A 20,408-nucleotide genomic window follows, 5' to 3' on the forward strand; every position below is an offset into this window, starting at 1 on the left:
GTTCCACCCGATCAGTTCCAGTCGTTCCACCAGGAAGGAGGTACACAGCTCATGTTGTCTATAGTTCAACCATGCCTAGATGGTTAATACCGTGGTTCAATGTTGTCTGCATTGTTACTTCATGCCAGGAAGGGCTCTCAACAACACAAGTGTCCAGGCGTCTCCAAATGAACCAAAGCGATGTTGTTCGGACATGGAGGAGAGACGCAGAGAGACAAGAACTGTCAATGACATGCCTCGCTCAGGCCGCCCAAAGGCTACTACTGCATTGGATGACCACTACCTATGGATTATGGCTCAGAGGAACCCTGACAGCAAAGCCACCATGTTGAATAATGTTTTTTGTGCAGCCATATGAAGTCGTGTTACCACTCAAACTGTGCGCAATGGGCTGCATGATGCGCAACTACACTCCAGACGTCCATGGCGAGGCCCATCTTTCCAACCACGATGCCATGCAGAGTGGTACAGATGGGCCCAACAACATGCCAAATGGACTGCTCAGATTCTCTTCACGGAAGAGTGTTGCATATGCCTTCAACCAGACAATCGTCGGAGACGTGTTTGGAGGCACCTTAGACACACTGTCCAGCAGGTGCACCAAGATGGAAGTTCCAGCTGTTTTGGGGTGGCATTATGTGGGGTGATGTGTGCTCCTGGTGGTCATGGAAGGCGCCATAACGGCTGTATGATACGCGAATGCCATCCTCCGACTGATAGTGGAACCATATCGGCAGCATATTGGTGAGGCATTCGTCTTCGTGGATGACAATTCACACCCCCATGGTTCACTTCTTGTGAATGACTTCCTTCAGGATACATTGCTTAACTAGAGTGGCCAGCATGTTCTCCAGAAATGAACAATATTGAACATGCCTGGGATATACTGAAACGGGCTGTTTATGGATGACGTGACCCACCAACTATTCCGAGGGATCTACGCCGAACCGCCGTTGAGGAGTGGGATAATGTGGACCAACAGTGCGTTGATGAACTTGTGGATATTAAGCCATAACGAATACAGGCATGCATCAATGCAAGAGGACGTATTTCAGGTACCAGTACGTACAGCAGTCTGGACCACCACCTCTGAACGTCTCACTGTATGATGGTACAACATGCAATGTGTGGTTTTCATGGGCAATAAAAGGAGTGGAAATGATGTTTATGTTGATCTCTATTCCAATTTTCTGTACAGGTTCTGGAGCTCTTGCAACCGAGGTAATGCAAAACTTTTTTTGTTTTAAATGTGAGGAATATACACAAAATCATTATTCTTTGAAATAGTTGGACTTCAGTAATGTTAAAATATCATTACAACTCACTTTCAGCCACTTTAATCCATGTGGTCCCAGTGGTTGTCCATTGGCAAACTGTAGCAGCGATCTAGCCATATCCGATCCCAAGTGATTTAAATGTGGAGGACATGGGTACACTCTTCCACGGAAATCCATATTATGTGGTAACCAGAAGATTTTATCACGAAACTGAAAAAAGCATTTATTGAAAATCTTCTACATATAATATACAATAAAATATTACCATTTTCCAAATGTCTTTGTTCTTACATGATTTGCAAGAGACAGTCTGTACAAGGCATCACACCACAGGCTGTACATTTCTGCTTTCTGTCGGCGCAGTAACATACGTTTCCGGTACACTTCATACCTCTCAACTTTTGTCATCTCTGGTGTTACAGCATCTGGTGTAGGGCAAGCTGAAGGAGGTAGTGGTATATCAAGCTTCTTTGAGCCACCATTGTTGAAAACGTTGATCACTACATCCAGAATCTTGGGTGCAAAATTAAAAAAAAAAAGCAGTAGTGTTAATTTTCACAAACTGTACAATAAAATATGGGAAGGTTAATTAAAATAGAAATTTATTAAAAACACAAACTGTAGAAATTGTTTTCGGGTGAGATTTAAATGCCGTTGTAAAATCTCCATAATACTTTTTCAGCTCAAACGACCTACATTCTCAAGTGTGATGAACACATTGCTGAGCTGTGCCTGTCCAAGTGGGAATTATATAGAAACCAAATTTGCCACCTTCATGCCAGTGCATTTTCAAACACAATACAAGGGTGGTTGAAAAGTTCTCAGAATAATCACAAGAAGTCAGCATTAGCACAATGAGTTGTTCACGTTATATTCATTGGACTGTCACCTGTAAACACTTGCCACGACAGTGCTCTTGGAAGAAAGCTGGTTGGTGATGTGGCTCTATTGTTGTTCCCACATAGCGAACAGTGATTAATTATTTTGCAAAGAGAGGTATGAAAGCAAAAGACATTCATGCCAATTTCCAGAATACACTGGAGGACTCTGCTCCTTCATATTCAACTGTTGTCAAGTGGAAAAATGAATTTAAATTTGGTCGGGAGAGCTTAGATGATGATCCACGCAGTAGTCAGTCAAGATGTATCACTACTCCAGAAATCATTGCAAAAGTGCACAAAATGTTCATGGAGGATCACCGATTGAAAGTGCATAAAATTGCTCACGGTTTCAAGACGTGATATGAAAGGTTATATCACATTTTAACTGAAGAATTAGAAATGAAAAGCTTATCTGTAAGATGGGTGCCATGACACTTGGCGCCGAGTCAAAACTATATGCCGTCACCACGGAAAAATTACATGAACGAAGGTATGAATTGTCGCCACATCCACCTTATTCACCTGATGTGGCTCTGTCAGACTTCCAGCTCTACCTAAAACTGAAAATTTTGCTTGGTGGTCAAAGATTCACTTTAAACAAAGAATTGATAGCCGTAGTTTACAATTATTTTGCAGACCTGGAGGACACTCATTTTCGAAATGGGATGAAGGCACTTGAACATCATTAGACCAAGTGCATTAATCTACAAGGAGACTACATTGAAAAACAAAAAAAAGTTTCGGTGATGTAAGTACTTTCTTCTATCCTGTTTTGAAAACTTTTCAAACCATGCTCATAAATTAAACAGTTGTTATTCCCTAATTAAAATATTAACAACTTTAATAAACTATAAAAATGAAATAATTCAGGAGTGGCACTGAAAATCAGGCGAAGAAATGCTAAAATTTAGATATTAACAATAAATGGTGAATACTATTACAGAATATAAAGACATGCAAAAATCCAATGTACATTAAATACACATTTCAAAGAGAGAAAAAAGGCCAGGCAGAAATAACATAACATTACAAGTGAATGGAAAAGATAGATTGTGCATCCATTTCCAATTAAAAGTGAACAGGAGGAATATCAAAATGGAATAAATACACACAATGACAAAATTTAGTTTTCCATATAACTAGTCTTATATTGCAGTCCAGTAGTGTCACATGAGGGGACAGGGATGAACAGTTAAATAATAAGTGATAAAGACAGGCCAGTTTGAGAACATTTTTCCACACAAAATGGTTATCATTTGGTGTGCCACCTCCTCCTCTTTAACTTTGTACTCTTTCACCCATGTCACTTTTAAATGCTTATTATGACACACACTGTACACAATTCTTGCACCTGGGAATCCCTGGCAACCCTCCCAGCTTGACATCAAAAGTGGGCACAATTAATTGTGGAACATCCTGTATAGAAATTGTACAGGAGTGATGCCTGTGGTGTCCCTGTCAGTTTGTCACCCCAAACAGTGGCTTGTGTCACGTGGACCTTGAACTGGTCCTGATAATATCACATACGTAGTAATCACTTAAGAGCAGTTTCATTTCAATATCCACTAACTGGATACTGGAAAAATAACAAGCAAATTATAAAACCAAAAAGAATGAATAGAAACATTATTTTATAAAACATTTAACATAATTTTTTTTTTTTTAAATATTAATCCTAATTAGATTAGATAGTTGGAACTTTTAAGAGCACTTATTTATTCTACTGGTGCTTGAGGATGTGATTTCAATGCAGTAGCCTTGACAACTCAAGCAGTAAGAAAGTCAAATGTGACTCCTTTTTATGTAACTGAATTCAACCCTTCCAAATGGCACGTCTGTGGCCAGAGGACAGAAATGGCTCTTTGCTGGAAGCTAGATTCATATGATTCAACTGGGCAGCTCAGAAGTCCAGTCTGTCACACACAGCTCTGCAGATTGTCTATTTATTTGAATTGCACCTTGCAAATCTGAAGTAATTCGCAAGAGGTTTTTCTTAACCTATAAATTGTTCTTTATCTTTAATAATACTGATCAATTATGAAGGTTTTTCACTTTCACAATTTATATAACTAGTAATTATAATATTCTGAATTATTTCTTTACAACTTTCAACAAATTTAAGATTCTCTGTTGGTCCATCATGGCCTGCGGACATCGGGTGGTAAGTAATCTTCAATGTCAATACACTTCAACAAGAGCCGTAAGCTTTAAGATATTTTATTTTATTCTGAAAGCAACCAATTTTGGATTTCATTTTGCTATCTTCAGGCCCATACACTTTTATCCAAATAAACAAACTTGTTATATAGCGCCATAAATCACTGGATATCATGAATTCCAATCATTTTGAAATTGCTTCATACAAAGACATGACAGCAACTGAGCATGTTGTAACACAAATGGGAGTCAAAACAACTGCTCATGGTAATTGAGAAAACTCAACATCAACACTGTTTTCAACACAGTGCAATAATGTGCTCAGAAGAAAATGGGGATGGACAGGGAAATATTCTCTCAGTGGTTCCCTAAAACATTTGTACTAGCAGTGAGAAAAAATATGAAGAAGAAAATATGTTATCAACACACACTTCTTGTCTCCTTGGTGAAGGAATATGAAGACGATACTACCAAGACTATGCTGAAGGTGTGGAAAGCAATCAACTGAAGTCGTGATGTTTTCCAAGTAGGCAAAGCATGGGATAAAGTGGAGAGTGCTACCACAAACATGAGCTAAAGAAAAGTGTGGCCATCCATTAAATCAGGGATGGATCCGGGACTGAGTGACAGCAATGAGCCAGTCATTTCACAATCATAAGTTGACAAACATGTCCCACAAGCTTCCAGGAGGAGGAGAAATTGATGATGAAGATATTGCTAAGTGGTTAATGAGGAAAACTGTGAGACAGACCGAACTTCAAAAGTGTACACGAACGTATTGATGGACGTGGTGAAGAAGAGGACATATGTTTACCATAATCTTAATAATTTTTAGGCTGTCTCTGTATCTCCAATTGAATATGCACAGCTTTCATTTCCCCATATGTACTTTGCTTTACTCTACTGAGGTAACATTGGTGGTCTGAAACACATATATATTCTCACTTGTACTGAATATTCATTTCATGCAACAGAAGAGGCCTCACCAAAGTAAGGGAAAATGAATCCACCAAAATTAAAAATGAATGTATTCAGTTTCTCAAAGAAGACATAAAATACAAATTATTAATGCAGCGGTTCCACAAATATTGGAGATTACCACCTTAGGTGTCTCACTTTGTACAATGATGGCCATTGGCTTATTTGTAGGTATTTACTGTTGCACACTGTTAGGATAAATTTGTGATATAAATATAACAAACGTTCTGAGGTTTTTCGAAATCAGCAAGAAATCACAGGACAGTGACTTTTGCCAGTAAATAACACACTGTTACTGTTCACTGGTTGTTAATATGACTTTTCCTTCTGTGTCCATTCCTGCAGATTACGCAGCTGTGAAACACTACATGTAAGATTGAAGGGGGATGACTGCTATCACTGCTTTGTGAGATTAAGTGAAATAAGCAGCAATGAGCAAAAATGTGTACTGGACTGGGATTTGAAACCGGGATCTCCTGCTTTCTAGGCAGGTACAGTAACTACTGTGCCATCCAGGACACAGTTGTTGTTGTGGTCTTCAGTCCTGAGACTGGTTTGATGCAGCTCTCCATTCTACCCCATCCTGTGCAAGATTCTTCATCTCCCAGTACTTACTGCAACCTACATCCTTCCGAATGTGCTTAGTGTATTCATCTCTTGGTCTCCCTCTACGATTTTTACCCTCCATGCTGCCCTCCAATGCTAAATTTGTGATCCCTTGATGCCTCAGAACATGTCCTACCAACCGGTCCCTCCTTCTTGTCAAGTTGTGCCACAAACTCCTCTCCTGCCCAATTATATTCAAAACCTCCTCATTAGTTATGTGATCTACCCATCTAATCTTCAGCATTATTCTGTAGCACCACATTTCGAAAGCTTCTATTCTCTTCTTGTCCAAACTATTTATCGTCCATGTTTCACTTCCATACATGGCTATGCTCCATACAAATACTTTCAGAAACGACTTTCTGACACTTAACTCTATACTCGATGTTAACAAATTTCTCTTCTTCAGAAACGCTTTCCTTGCCATTGCCAGTCTACATTTTATATCCTCTCTACTTCGACCATCATCAGTTACTTTGCACCCCAAATATCAAAACTCCTTTACTACTGTAAGTGTCTCATTTCCTAATCTAATTTCTTCAGCATCACCTGACTTAATTCGACTACATTCCATTATCCTCATTTTGCTTTTGTTGATGTTCATCTTATATCCTCCTTTCAAGACACTGTCCATTCCGTTCAACTGCTCTTCCAAGTCCTTTGCTGTTTCTGACAGAATTACAATGTCATTGGCGAACCTCAAAGTTTTTATTTCTTCTCCATGGACTTTAATATCTACTCATAATTTTTCTTTTGTTTCCTTTACTGCTTGCTCAATATACAGATTGAATTACATCAGGGACAGGCTACAACCCTGTCTCACTCCCTTCCCAACCGCTGCTTCAATTTCATGCCTCTCGACTCTTATAACTGCCTTCTGGTTTCTGTACAAATTGTAAATAGTCTTTCGCACCCTGTATTTTACCCCTGCCACCTTTAGAATTTGAAAGAGAGTATTCCAGTCAGCATTGTAAAAAGCCTTCTCTAAGTCCACAAATGCTAGAAATTTAGGTTTGCCTTTCCTTAATCTATTTTCTAAGATAAGTCTTAGGTCAGTATTGCCTCACGTGTTCCTACATTTCTGCGGAATCCAAACTGATCTTCGCCGAGGTCGGCTTCTAATAGATTTTCCATTTGTCTGTAAAGAATTCACATTAGTATTCTGCAGCTGTGACTTATTAAACTGATAGTTTGGTAATTTTCATGTCTGCTCTCTTTGGGATTGGAATTATTATATTCTTCTTGAAGTCTGAGGGTATTTCGCCTGTCTCAGACATCTTGCTCACCAGATGGTAGAGTTTTGTCAGGACTGGCTCTCCCAAGGCAGTCAATAGTTCTAATGGAATGTTGTCTACTCCCAGGGCTTTGTTTCGACTCAGGTCTTTCAGTGCTCTGTCAAACTCTTTACACAGTATCTCATCTCCCATTTCATCTTCATCTACATCCTCTTCCATTTCCATAATATTGTCCTCAAGTACATCGCCCTTGTATAGACCCTCTAATACTCCTTCCACCTTTCTGCTTTCCCTTCTTTGCTTAGAACTGTGTTTCCATATGAGCTCTTGATATTCATACAAGTGGCTCTCTTTTCTCGAAAGCTCTCTTTAATTTTCTGTAGGCAGTATCTATCTTAACCCTAGTGAGATAAGCCTCTACATCCTTACATTTTTCCTCTAACCATGTGATGCAAACATGTGTTCTGGACTGGGATCTGAAACCGGGATCTCCTAGGCAGGTGCAGTAACCACTGTGCCATCCAGGACAGTGTTATCGCAATTGCATGGTCTATCCCAGTACGCCTCACAGACGATCCACACTCCCACTGAGTGAAACCTTTCCACCGTCACTGTCCATTATACTCCTGTTCGCTACTTAAAGATTCCCACAGGAGGTAGGTCGTATTTGTACATTTGCAATGAAGAAATTGGATCTACTGCCCGGCCAGGCTTATGAATTATTTGAACGGACGGTGTCTCTTCCTCAGATATGCTCAGTCAGAGTGCAGATCAGCTGTGACGAACTGAGATAGTCAGTGCAGTTGCGATAACACTGTGTCCTGGATGACACAGGGGTTACCGCACCTGCCCAGTAAGCAGAAGATCCCAGACCGGTACACATTTTTGCTCATCGCTGCTGATTCCCATTAATGTCCCACCGCAGCTGATAGCAGTCATCTCCTTTCAATTTACATATAATGTTTCACAGGTGTGGGATCTGTTTGGTGTCCGTTCATTCGAAGGAATGGACATGATGCATTCACTTGATTCAAAAGCCTGGCTGGGCAATGGATCCACTTTCTTCAGTGTGAATGCACAAATATGTCTGACCTCCTGTAGGAATCGCTAATTAACAGACAGGAGTACACTGGACAGGGACTATGGATAGGTGGTGCTTGGTGGGAGTGTGGATCGGCCGTGAGGCATACCGAGATAGTCTGTGCAGTTGCAATAACACTGTCTCGGATGGCACAGTGGTTACCGCACCTGCTTAGTAAGCAACAGATCCAGAATCGATTCCTGGTCTGGTACAATTTTTGCTTGTCACCGCTGATTCCGCTTAATGTCCCACAGCGTCGGATAGCAGCCATCCCTTTTCAATTTACATCTAGTGTTTCATAGCTGCAGAATATGTGTAGCATCTGTTCTTTTGAAGGAACAGACACTGTGCATTCAAAGCTGTGTGAATGCGTGCTGTCTATTCCTTCGAAAGAACAGAGACATGCACATTGACACAGTTTTTTTGTAGTCTGGTCAGACTGTATCAAGTACATGCAGGTTCTAATAGTCAAACAACAGTCTGCACATCTAGTACTGATGAAGTAATGACTCAGACGCGATTTATCTGTGCATTCACAAACGAGATTTGCAAAATGAATGATGCTAATCCTGCCCATGACAACTGGCTGCGGTACGACCACCATTCTGGCCATACAATCCAGCTTTGTGGTTTGTGCATATGAGGGACAGTTTTTTTTCTGTTCTGGGAGTTCAGTGGACACTAACAAGCTTGCACTGGTAGTAAGCCAATCAGACCACAAGGATGCTGTGGAAATGAAAGATATAATTACCTCACCACCAGAGGCTAAATGCTATGACCGGCTTGAAGCAGAATTCATCCAGCAAACGTCAGCATCACAGGATGAGCACGTCCATCAGGTTTTCACTCATGAAGATACTGGAGACACAAAGCCTTTGCTGTACTTGCAAAGTACATACAGGAACTATTCTGGACAGCTTACTGCACACAATATGGAGCAGTTGATTGCCACCAATGGTCAAAGTGATCACAGTGCTACAGGTCGAAATACCCTAGAACATAATAGCAGATTTGGCAGATAAAATCCAGGAAGCAATGACATGGCTCCTGTCAGTGCAATCACCACGCAGTGTACCAACACAATGCCAAATGTTTCAAGTGCAGATTACAATGCCTTGGCAGCCAAGACAGATCTACTGACACAGCACATTGGTGAACTGTTTTCTTGACGTGACCCAAACAATGACTAAAGCCGGAATCGATACCTCCGACTCTCATGCAGCTGATCATTGACGGCCTCTTCTGCAAGTGAGCCTAAGCAATAAGTATCTACTGGTATCACCAGAAATTCGGGGAGCAAGCACGCAGATGCACAACCCCTTACACTTACCCAAATGGCGGATGTTGTAAGTACGTGCCTCTTCAGATTGTCGATCAGTGCCTCAGTGCCTCTTTGTTAGTGACCGGCAGCACAGCTGGAAATAATTTTGCTGGAAATATTTAATAGACGCTGGATCTGATTTGTCAATTTATTCACTGACTATGGTGCAGAGGAAGGGACCACCCACATTATTCCGCCAGTTCACTGCAAACAATTTGGTCATAACAACATACGGCACTCTGCACTTGGAACTAGACCTGGGTTTACAATGAGCCTTCATGTGGGACTTTATTGTTGTAGCCAAATTACATCACGTGGCGGACAGTGAGTATGTGAACCTGCTGTAAAGTTTTGGGGTTTTGACATGACCTACTGGAGTGCCTTAGGAGGTAGAGAAGACACTGTCCACTACATCGAGATGACTGGTGGCAGCTTCCACTTCCATGTCCAAGTCTAACCCGAGGAAAGGACATCACTGCAAAGACGACAGAAAATATGGTGCTGGCTGCAACAGTGCAGCGGCCAGGGTCTCACTGTGGCCCGACAGCTGAAGGGTGCACCCACAGTAGAGGAAGCAATTGGAAGCAGTTGCGAAGACGTCAGCAGCTTGTGGAGAAGGCGAGGGCACTGGCCATAATGTAGATGGCCAGTAAGACAGAGAATGCAGGAGCTGCGGAGGTGCTCCTATGCCGCAGACACCTACATGCAATTGTAGCTGGATGATGTGTCGTGATACCTTCCCTTTAGCCTTGCAGATGATGCAGAGGCATTGGCCACAGGTGCTCTCGGTTACCGCTGGCACTCATTTCGGCTGGTAGCCAAACCCATGAGCCCAAACAGCTGTGCATTGCTGGAGGTGGTGTCAGCAGATCGCTTGGGATTGGCCAAAACAGATGCAGCAGAGTTTGGGGCTGATGACTGACAACTCCGTTGGACTCTTACCACTAACAGGGGTGAACCTAAACGAACTGAGGAACCAGTCAAGAGCTACTGCTGTTAATACATCTGAGTTTTAAATATTTGGATGAGTCATTTCTGCTTCCCCATTTTGTTGAGAGTGGGAAGGAGGAGATGTGACATGGTGAACATTACTTTTTTTTTTTATTTTTTACGAAAATCTGAAATATGAACTGGGGGCCTTTGTCTGTAACTAATGTATAATGAAGACCTTCCCCTGCAAAAATTTTGGGCAAAGGGGTGAAATTGTTGCCGCTGCTGAATTAGACAGACAATGCACCACATATGGAAACTTAGAATAAGCATCAATTACGAGCCAATAGAAATTCCACAAAATTGACATGAATTCTTTTCCAAGGCTGTTGTGGATTTGGCCACAATGACAAGGAAGCATGGGGAACCACCTGATGGTTGGCACACTCTGGGCATGCTGCAACATCTCATGCTATTTCCCAATCAACGTCTGGGCAAAAAACACGTATGTGTGATAATGGCTTTGTATGTGACACACCGCAGTGTGTTCACATGTAACTAATGCATAACCTCAAGCTGAGGAGCAGTGTCCTCTGTAGCTAATAGGAGCACTCTGTCCTAAACAGAAAGACAACTTTGTAATGCAAAATAATTTCTCAAAGGATTGGTAGCACAGCCTGCAGGTTTGTCCAGCCATCCATGTTGCACAAAAGAAACAACTTTACTTAAAAAGGGATCCATGGCAACCACAGCTGCAATTTTAGTGCTAGTAATAGAAAAACCACCAACATTTTGAGCTTCCATGTCTAAATGAAAACAAAGTAATTCCTCTTTATCAAACTCCGGATCAGGAACCATCGGCATTTGCATGTTGCCCCATACATCAAAAATGTATCTCATAATTTTATCATGGCTGGAGAAGAGTCCACCACTGTAAGTGAAGTGCGGCTTTATCCAGCAAGAATGCCAAAGGGTTAAAAAGAGAGACCAATATTTCGTGGTCTGTGATCAAAGGAAACCTAAGACCCTAACAGAAAAACATGAAATTTTTTTAAAGCATACAGCATTGCCAAATCCTCTTTCCCTATCGGTGAATAGTGCTGTTTGGCTGAATTTAAAGATTTAGAGGCATATGCAATAGGGCATTTAGATCTGTTCACATGCTTACAAGTAAGAACAGAATCACGGCCAACCTGTGGCATGTCCATCACTATCGCAAGGTGCTTGTCCAGTTTAAAAGTGACCGAACAAGGGGTCTACTGCAGCTTGGATTTCAACAGCTTGATGGGCCACATACTGGGGACCAATGGAAGGAATATCTTTGTGTCAAGAACTGAACCCATCAGGCCTACTAGACAAAAAAGGTTACTGGAGGAACCATAAATTCAACAAAAATCTACCATTATTTTTGAACTATTGAAAGAATATGCATGTGAGATATTTCTGAAGCTGATGATCTAAAATTATATCCTTAAATATGAGTAAATCTGATATGTATGCAACAAACTACCAACAAGCTGAGAAATAACACAGTAAAATATTTAGAAATGATATTTTTACTTCTACATCAGTTCTTAAAATTGATACTGAATGTGAAAAGTATGAAGCAGGAAAAAATCAGAAACGATAGTAGTGCTAGTTATAAACAAAAATAACCACTCAAAAGAGACTTTGACTAATCTTCCTCAAAAGTGAAAATTCAGAGAACAAATCTATTCATACTCACAAAAAATGCCGTTTCAATTAGTTCAAATGAAAGATTTCAAATTGCAATGAAAAATAATAAAATAATTTATTGTTGGGTTGTTGATGCAAAGAATATCCATGAAGAAAGGCATGTGATATGAATCTATACAAAATGTAAAATTACACCTGATCCTCTTTGAAGGCGAATAACAATTACCAAGGCTGCTGCCCAAATTTGTCAGCAATTAAGGTACTACAATAAGGTTTCTTCAATCACTTTTCCTCCATGAACACTTAGCATGCACAAACACAACAACTTGGTTTCACTCACATTTTTACTGTTCGCAGAGTACAGACGAATTGTTCAACTGTACATGTAGTTGCATGAAAAGCAAGAGCAATAACGGAGCATTATTTATGGTATGAGAAAAAACAGTGTGTTTATTAGTAACATCAGCAATTGATAGATTTGTAGGTATTTGTGCTCTCATTGAGCAAAAGTCATCCCACAGTGTTGCTTCAGATACGAAGTTTACTAGCATTAAAATACTTTTGAATTTTCATAGTTATTTTGTCAAATTCTTACTATTATACCTTTTTCATTTGCTGAGAATGTAATTTAAGTAAACTAAATGGTTCTATAGGCTCAGCTGAAAATGGGGATTGCAAAGAGGAAATTAATGAATCAATATACAAAATGAAATTTGATCATTTACAATACTCATCTAGACTGTTACAGAGATGATTTGGTCTATTGTTTATTAGTTTGTCCTGGTACAAAAGAATCAACATTTATTTCACCTGGCACATTTTTTGCAGTAGTAAGTATAATTCTTGAGGCTTTTCCGACACTCTGTTGACATCTTGAGGTGTCAGGTTTCCTGCCAGACATCAGTATCATTCATGTGTAATATTTCGATATCAGGACTCTTTATGTTGATCAAGTGAGACCTGAGACTGCTCATCAAGTGGGATGGGTTTAGTATTTACACCTACAATCTTCCCCCTCCATGGTTGGTTATAGTTGTTCTGACTGCAACCTGCTCCCACTCTTCAGCCCGCTGTGCCTGGCTGAGCACTGACATTCTGTCTTTGGTCTGGTGCACCTGTCAATGCACTAGTGTTCTCTTTTTCGGTCTGGTGCGGTTCTAGGTGTTCCCACTGTGGTCCGCTCCCACTAGAAGTGTCCTGCAATGTTCTGTTTTGAATCCAGTATGCCTGGTGTTCTGTCTGGTGTTCATTCCCCATATTCACACTCTCAGTTCTATTTTTTGGTGGGTTCTGCTGCTGCCCCTTATTACGTTTTCACCGACTCCAGAGAAGGATCCTAAGCTCAACTGAATTGGTAGCCAGTGTCATAATTCATAAGGTTTTTGGTCACCCTTATCAAAAAATAAAATTTTTAAAAATACCCCCTTTTCCTGGATCAAAATAAAATTTTTCCTGAGTGAAAAATAGCTTTGTTTTGCATGGTAGCTTCTGAAGCACTGAAATCAAGATTGCAATGTGCTTTTGTCAGCCATAACAGCTCATTTCACATGGTCCCATCAGCCAATGACAGCAGATATTCAGAGCATAGGGCACATGATATAGTCAGCCAAGCAACATCACTGTTAAGCAGCTTGAACACATAAAAAGAAAAAGTTAATGAGTTTAATTAATATACACACAGTATAGCTACAAGAAAAGCTAACCTTACACAAATAATAAAGGTTGTCAAAATTCTTCCCCCCAAGGGTATGATAAAGTAGAATCCTAAGAACACAGCTTAAATTGCACCAGCTGAATATATCTGACAAACATGATTATAAACTCACTGTAGTGCACTGAACATTTCATGGGTTACCTGGCTGAATACATGTTTTGTCAAACACTTTTCTATTACATACTTACTTTTCAATTACATATGAAATTGCTCAAGAATTCACCTCGCCCTATTTTTGAAAGGTAATTACACTTACCATTGTTACTGTATAATTTGTAATCTATGAAAGAACTAAAATAATTACGACAAACTAAACTTTAAACTTGGTCTTTTTTAGTACATGTTAGCCTTTAAGATTCATTATTAAACCGACTCCTGCATTACCCATACCTGATTTTGTATTTATAAACCCGTATTCACCTGACCAGAAGTCTTGCTCCTCCTTTCACCAAACTTCACTAATTCCCACTACGTCTAACTTTAACCTATACATTTCCCTTTTAAAATTTTCTAACCTACCTGCCAAATTAAGGGATCTAACATTCCATGCTCCGATCCCTAGAACGCCAGTTTTGTTTCTCCTGATAATGACGTCTCCTGAGTGGTCCCCACCCAGAGATCTGAATGGAGGACTATTTTACCTCAGTAATACACTGAAGAAGCAAAGAAACTGGTATAGGCATCCATATTCAAATAGAGAGATATGTTAACAGGCAGAAGACGGTGCAGCAGACGGCAATTATATAAGACAACAAGTGTCTGGTGCAGTTATTAGACTGGTTACTGCTGTTACAATGGTAGGTTATCAAGATATAAGTGAGTTTGAATGGGGTGTTACAGTTGGCGCATGACCAACAGGACACAGCATCTCTGAGGTAGCAATGAAGTGTGGATTTTCCCATACAACCATTTCATGAATTTACCATGAATATCAGGAATCCGGTAAGACATCAAATCGCCAACATCACTGTGACCAGAAAAAGATACTGCATGAATGGGACCAATGACAACTGAAGAGAATTGTTCAATTTGACAGAAGTGCAACCCTTCCACAAATTGTTGCAGATTTCAATGCTTGGCCATCAACAAGTGTCAGTGTGCGAACTGTTCGATGAAACATCGATATGGGCTTTGAGAGTGGAAGCCAACTCGCGAACTCTTGATGACTGCATGACACAAGGCTGTACACCTCCCCTGGGACTGTCAACACTGACATTGGACTGTTGATGACTGGAAACATTGCCTTGTTGAACAAGTCTGGTTTCAGTTTGTATTGAGCAGAGGGACAGTACGGGTATGGAAACAATCTCACGGATCCATGGACCCTGCATGTCAGCAGGGGACTATTCCATCTCGTGGAGGCTCTATAATATGTGCGTGTGTGTGTGTGTTGGCGGGGGGGGGGGGGGGTGCAGTTGGAGTGATATGGGACCCCTGACACATACAGATACAAGTCTGTAAGGGACATGTGCGTAAGCATCCTGTCTGATCACCTTCATCCCTTCATGTCCATTGTGCATTCTAGCAGGACAACGCCATGGACCACACATCCAGAATTGCTACAGAGTGGCTCCAGGAACAATCTTCCAAGATTAACCACTTCTACTGGCCACCTAACACCTCAGACATGAGCATTATTGAGCATATCTGGGATGCCTTGCAATGTGCTGTTTAGAAGAGATCTCTACACCCTCGCACTCTTACATATTAATGGCTAACCCTGCAGCATTCATGGTATAAGTTCCCTCCAGCACTACTGCAGACAGTAGTCGAGACCATGCCATGTCATGTTGCAGCACTTCTGCATGCTTGCAGGGGCCCTACACAATATTAGGCAAGTGTACCAGTTTGTTTGGCTCTTCAGTGTATTTTTCCTGAGAGGACACAATCATGATTCAACCATACAAGAAAGTGGCATTCCCTCAGTAAAAATTATGGCTGTAGTTTCCCCTTTCTTTCAGTACCAGCACAGCAATGCTGTTTTGGTTGATGTTGCCAGGCCAGTACAATCAATCAACTAGACTGTTGCCCCTGAACTACTGAAAAGGCTGCTGCCCCTCTTCAGGAACCACACGTTTGTCTGGCCTCTCAATACATACCCCTCCGCTGTGGTTGCACCTACGGTATGGCTATCTATATTGCTGAGGCACACAAGCTGCCCCACCGACAGTAAGGTCTATGGTTCATGGTGGGGGAGTCACGGTTAATTTTTATGAATTAAAAAACAAGAATGCAGATAAGCTACTATGAACGATATAGTGAACGCATCACTGTAGCCAAGATAGACATTAAACCCGTGCCTACCCCAGTAGTATAAGTTTACATGCCAACTAGCTCTGCAGATAATGAAGAGATTGCAGAAATGTGTGATGAAATAAAAGAAATTATTCAGATAATTAAGGGAGATGGTAAGTTAATAGTCGAGGGGGCCTGGAATTCCATAATAGGAAAAGGAAGTGCAGGAAAAGTAGTAGGAGAATATGGACTAGGGCTAAGAAATGAAAGAGGAAGCCACCTGGTAGAAGTTTGCACAGAGCATTGCTTAATCACAGCTAACACTTGGTTTAAGGATCATGAAGCAAGTTGTATACATGGAAGAGACCAGGAGACACTGGAAGGATTCATACAGATTATGTAATGGTAAGACAGAGATTAGAAACCAGGTTTTAAATTGTAAGACATTTCCATGGGTAGATGTGGACTCTGACCACAATTTATTGGTTATGAAATGTAGATTAAAACAGAAAAGACTGCAATAAGGTAAGAATTTAAGGAGATGGATAAACTGAAAGAACCAGAGGTTGTAGAGTGTTTCAGAGGGAGCATTAGGGAACAATTGACAAGAACAGGAGAAAAGAATACCGTAGAAGAAGAACAGGTAATTTTGAGAAACAAAACAGTGAAGGCAGCAGAGGATCAGGTAGGTAAAAAGACAAGGGCTGGTAGAAATCCTTGGGTAATTCATGAGATACTGAATTTAACTGATGAAAGGAGAAAGTATATAAATGCAGTAAATGGAGCAGGTGAAAAGGAATACAAACATCTCAAAAATGAGATCAACAGGTAGCGCAAAATGGCTTTGTGGGGATGGCTAGAGGATAAGTGTTAGGACGTAGAGGCATATATCACTAGGGTAAGATAGATGCTGCCTACAGGAAAATTAAAGAGATCTTTGGAGAACAGAGAAACACCTGTTTGAATATGAAGAGCTCAGATGGAAAACCAGTCCTAAGCAAAGAAGGTAGAAGGAGTGCATAGAGGGTCTATACAAGGGTGATGTACTGGAGGGCAATATTATGGAATTGGAACAGAACGCAGATGAAGATGAAACAGAGGATGTGATACTGTGTGAAGTATTTGACAGAGCACTGAAATACCTAAGTCAAAACAAGGCCCCAGGAGTAGACAAAGTTTAGTTAGAACTACTGATAGCCTTAGAAGAGCCAGTCATGACAAAACTCTACCAGCTGGTGAGCAAGATTTAAGAGACAAGCAAAATACCCTCAGACTTCAAGAAGAATATAATAATTCTAATTCCAAAGAAAACAGATGCTGACAGGCGTGATAATTACTTAACTATCAGTTTAATAAATCACAGCTGCAAAATACCAACATGAATTCTTTACAGATGAATGAAAAAACTGGCAGAATCTGACCTTGGGGAGATCAGTTTGGATTCTGGAGAAAGATAGGAACACACGAGGTAATACTGACCCTACGACTTACTGTAGACGATAGGTTAAGAAAAGGCAAACCTACGTTTATAGCATTTGTAGATTTAGAGAAAGCTTTTAACAATGTTAACTAGAATTCTCTCTTTCAAATCCTGAATGTGGTAGGGGTAAAATACAGGGAGCAAAAGGCTACTTACAGTTTGTACAGAAACCAGATAGCAGTTATGAGAGTCGAGGGACACGAACGGGAAGCAGTGATTGAAAAGGGAGTGAGACAGAGTTGTAGCCTATCCCCAATGTTATTCAATCTGTATATTGAGCAGGCAGTAAAGGAAATATAAGAAAAATTTGGAGCAGGAATTAAAACCTATGGAGAAGAAATAAGAACCTTGAGATTTACTGATGACATTGTAATTCTGTCAGAGACAGCAAAGGACTTGGAAGAGCAGTTGAACAGAATGGACGGTGTCTTGAAAGGCGGATATAAGACGAACATCAACAAAAGTGAAATGAGGATGATAGAATGTAGTTGAATTACATCAGGTGATGCTGAGGGGACTAGGTTAGAAAACAAGAAACTTAAAGTAGTAGATGGATTTTGCTACTTGGGCAGCAAAATAACTGATAATGGCCAAAGTAGACAGGATATAAAATGTAGACTTGTGATGGCAAGGAAAGTGTTTCTGAAGAAGAGAAATTAGTTGACATCAAGTATAGACTTAAGTGTCAGGAAGCCTTTTCTGAAAGTATTTGTATGGAGGGTAGCCACGTATGGAAGTGAAACATGGACAGTAAACAGCTTAGACAAAAAGAGAATGGAAGCTTTTGAAATGTGGTGCTGAAGATTAGATGGGTAGATCATGTAACTAATGAAGATGTACTGAATAGAATTGGGGAGAAGAGGAATTTGTGGTAAAACTTCACTAGAAGAAGGAATCGGTTGGTAGGACACTTTCTGAATCATCAAGGGATCACCAATTTAGTATTGGAGGGAAGAGTGGAGGGGTAAAAATCATAGATGGAGACTAAGAGATGAATACACTAAGCAGATTCAGAAGGATGTAGGTTGCAGTAGTTACTCAGAGATGAAGAGGCTTGCACAGGATAGAGTAGCACGGAGAGCTACATCAAATCAGTCTTTGTACTGAAGAACACAACAACAACAACAACAACAACAACAACAACAAGTCTTTCTGATATATAAAACAAAAATGTACCAGTAAAATTTTAAATAATGGCTTAAACAACTCGTGTTCTAGGCCCAAAATATTTCTCAATGGCTGGTACCTGAAGTGTTAAGTTTTGTATGGCAGTCAACCACTTTGTGATTTAAGGAATTCATTGCACATTCTCACTTGTAACCTAATTCATCTTGAGTAAAAGGAAATTTACTTTTGAAGTAAAACTTCTAAAACCACTTGCAATATTTTCCCACAACCTGTTAGACATGTAAACATTTGTAACTTCATGCACATTGAAAGCAGTTTGTTGTTACTAAATATTGTATAGTTTTTGTCCTAAAGCATTTGACACATTCTGCTGTCGGCAGATGCTTGTGGGTGCACTGTGTTTTGTTGCAAATGGTGTGTTTTCTTGGCAGCTAAAGTTTTAATTTGGTGTTATTCTCTCGTTTATGTTTTAATTCTATAGTATTATTTTGCCATAGCAGGTTAAAGTAAAATCAGCCAAAATTACAAAAATTTAACTGAAAAATAAAACAATGAAAAACCCCTGGAATTCTAAAAAAAATTTCAGATTTTTTCGGCATTTTTGTGAATGAAAAAATTCCTGTGTTTTTCTCAGATTTCCTGAGACATTTATACCCTGTTGTAACACTGTCCATTATCTAGGAGTCTGTGCCAGAACCTTTGTTTCACCATAGTTTGTGGAATAATTGAGTTCAAAGACAGTGCTTGGCAATGGCTGACTTGAAACTTCCTGGCAGATTAAAACTGTGTGCCGGACCTTTGCCTTTTGTGGGCAAGTGCTCTTCCGACTGAGCTACCCAAGCACGACTGATGCCCTGTCCTCACAGCTTTAATTTCGCCATTACCTCGTCTCTTACCTTCCAAACTTCACAGAAGCTCTCCTGTGAACCTTGCAGAATTAGCACTCCTGGAAGAAAGGATAATGTGGAGACATGGTTTAGCCACAGCCTGGGGGATGTTTCTAGAATGAAATTTTCACTCCACTGTAGAGTAAAAATTTCATTCTAGAAATGGCTGACTCACTTATCTGTCTTAGAAAGTTGTGCCTCTGATGTTCTTTGTATCTGATGTCCAATGTCCTAGTTGTTTGGCCAAGGAACAATAAGTAATACTGCCAAAGTATCTTATAAATTACAGGTTTTAATAGCCCCAGGACATCTTTCACTTTTCCTCTTACTTTTGTAGGTGAACAGAACAAACACTTGATGTTATGCTTCTTGTAAGTCTTGCACATTTTGGCAGAAATAGATCCTGCAAAGGGCAGATAAACCAGTCTTTGCTTCACCTTGTTTTTCTACTAGATACTGTGACACAGTGGCTGGATAATGGGGACTTTTGAACTTGTTTGGCCTTGTGTCCATTTTTGCAGAACACTTGATGCAGATGCTCAGTTTCAACTGCAGCAGAAACACAGTATCTACGAGGTCTGTTCACAAAATTCCAGAACTTTTTCCAAAAATTCTTTTATGCTTACCTTTTAATTATTGTGCATGGTCTCCTTCGAAAATCTCTTCCCCACAATTGATAGACCACTCCCAATGCCATTTCCACTTGTGGAAGCAGTCTTGGTATGGCTCTTGCTGGATCGTGTGAAGTGACATCCACAAATTCTCTTTTATCTTGCCTATCATTGTAAGTCTTCATCCTTTCAATGTGGTTTTTGGCTTTG

At 40.3% G+C, this 20,408-nt stretch overlaps 1 protein-coding gene across 1 annotated transcript in view; it reads right to left on the bottom strand.

Annotated features, from left to right (window-relative positions):
• The window catches only part of LOC126326121 (DNA-directed RNA polymerase, mitochondrial), a 272,901-nt gene that overhangs the window by 106,660 nt on the left and 145,833 nt on the right, over positions 1 to 20,408 (bottom strand). Inside the window, exons 15-16 of the mRNA XM_049995553.1 lie at positions 1,569 to 1,790; positions 1,326 to 1,487 (exon numbers count right to left, since the gene is read on the bottom strand). Coding sequence (XP_049851510.1) covers positions 1,326 to 1,487; positions 1,569 to 1,790 — 384 coding nt within the window. The remainder of the gene's footprint in view (positions 1 to 1,325; positions 1,488 to 1,568; positions 1,791 to 20,408) is intronic.

The sequence above is a fragment of the Schistocerca gregaria genome, chromosome 2, assembly GCF_023897955.1.
Source record: "Schistocerca gregaria isolate iqSchGreg1 chromosome 2, iqSchGreg1.2, whole genome shotgun sequence".
NCBI lineage: Eukaryota > Metazoa > Arthropoda > Insecta > Orthoptera > Acrididae > Schistocerca > Schistocerca gregaria.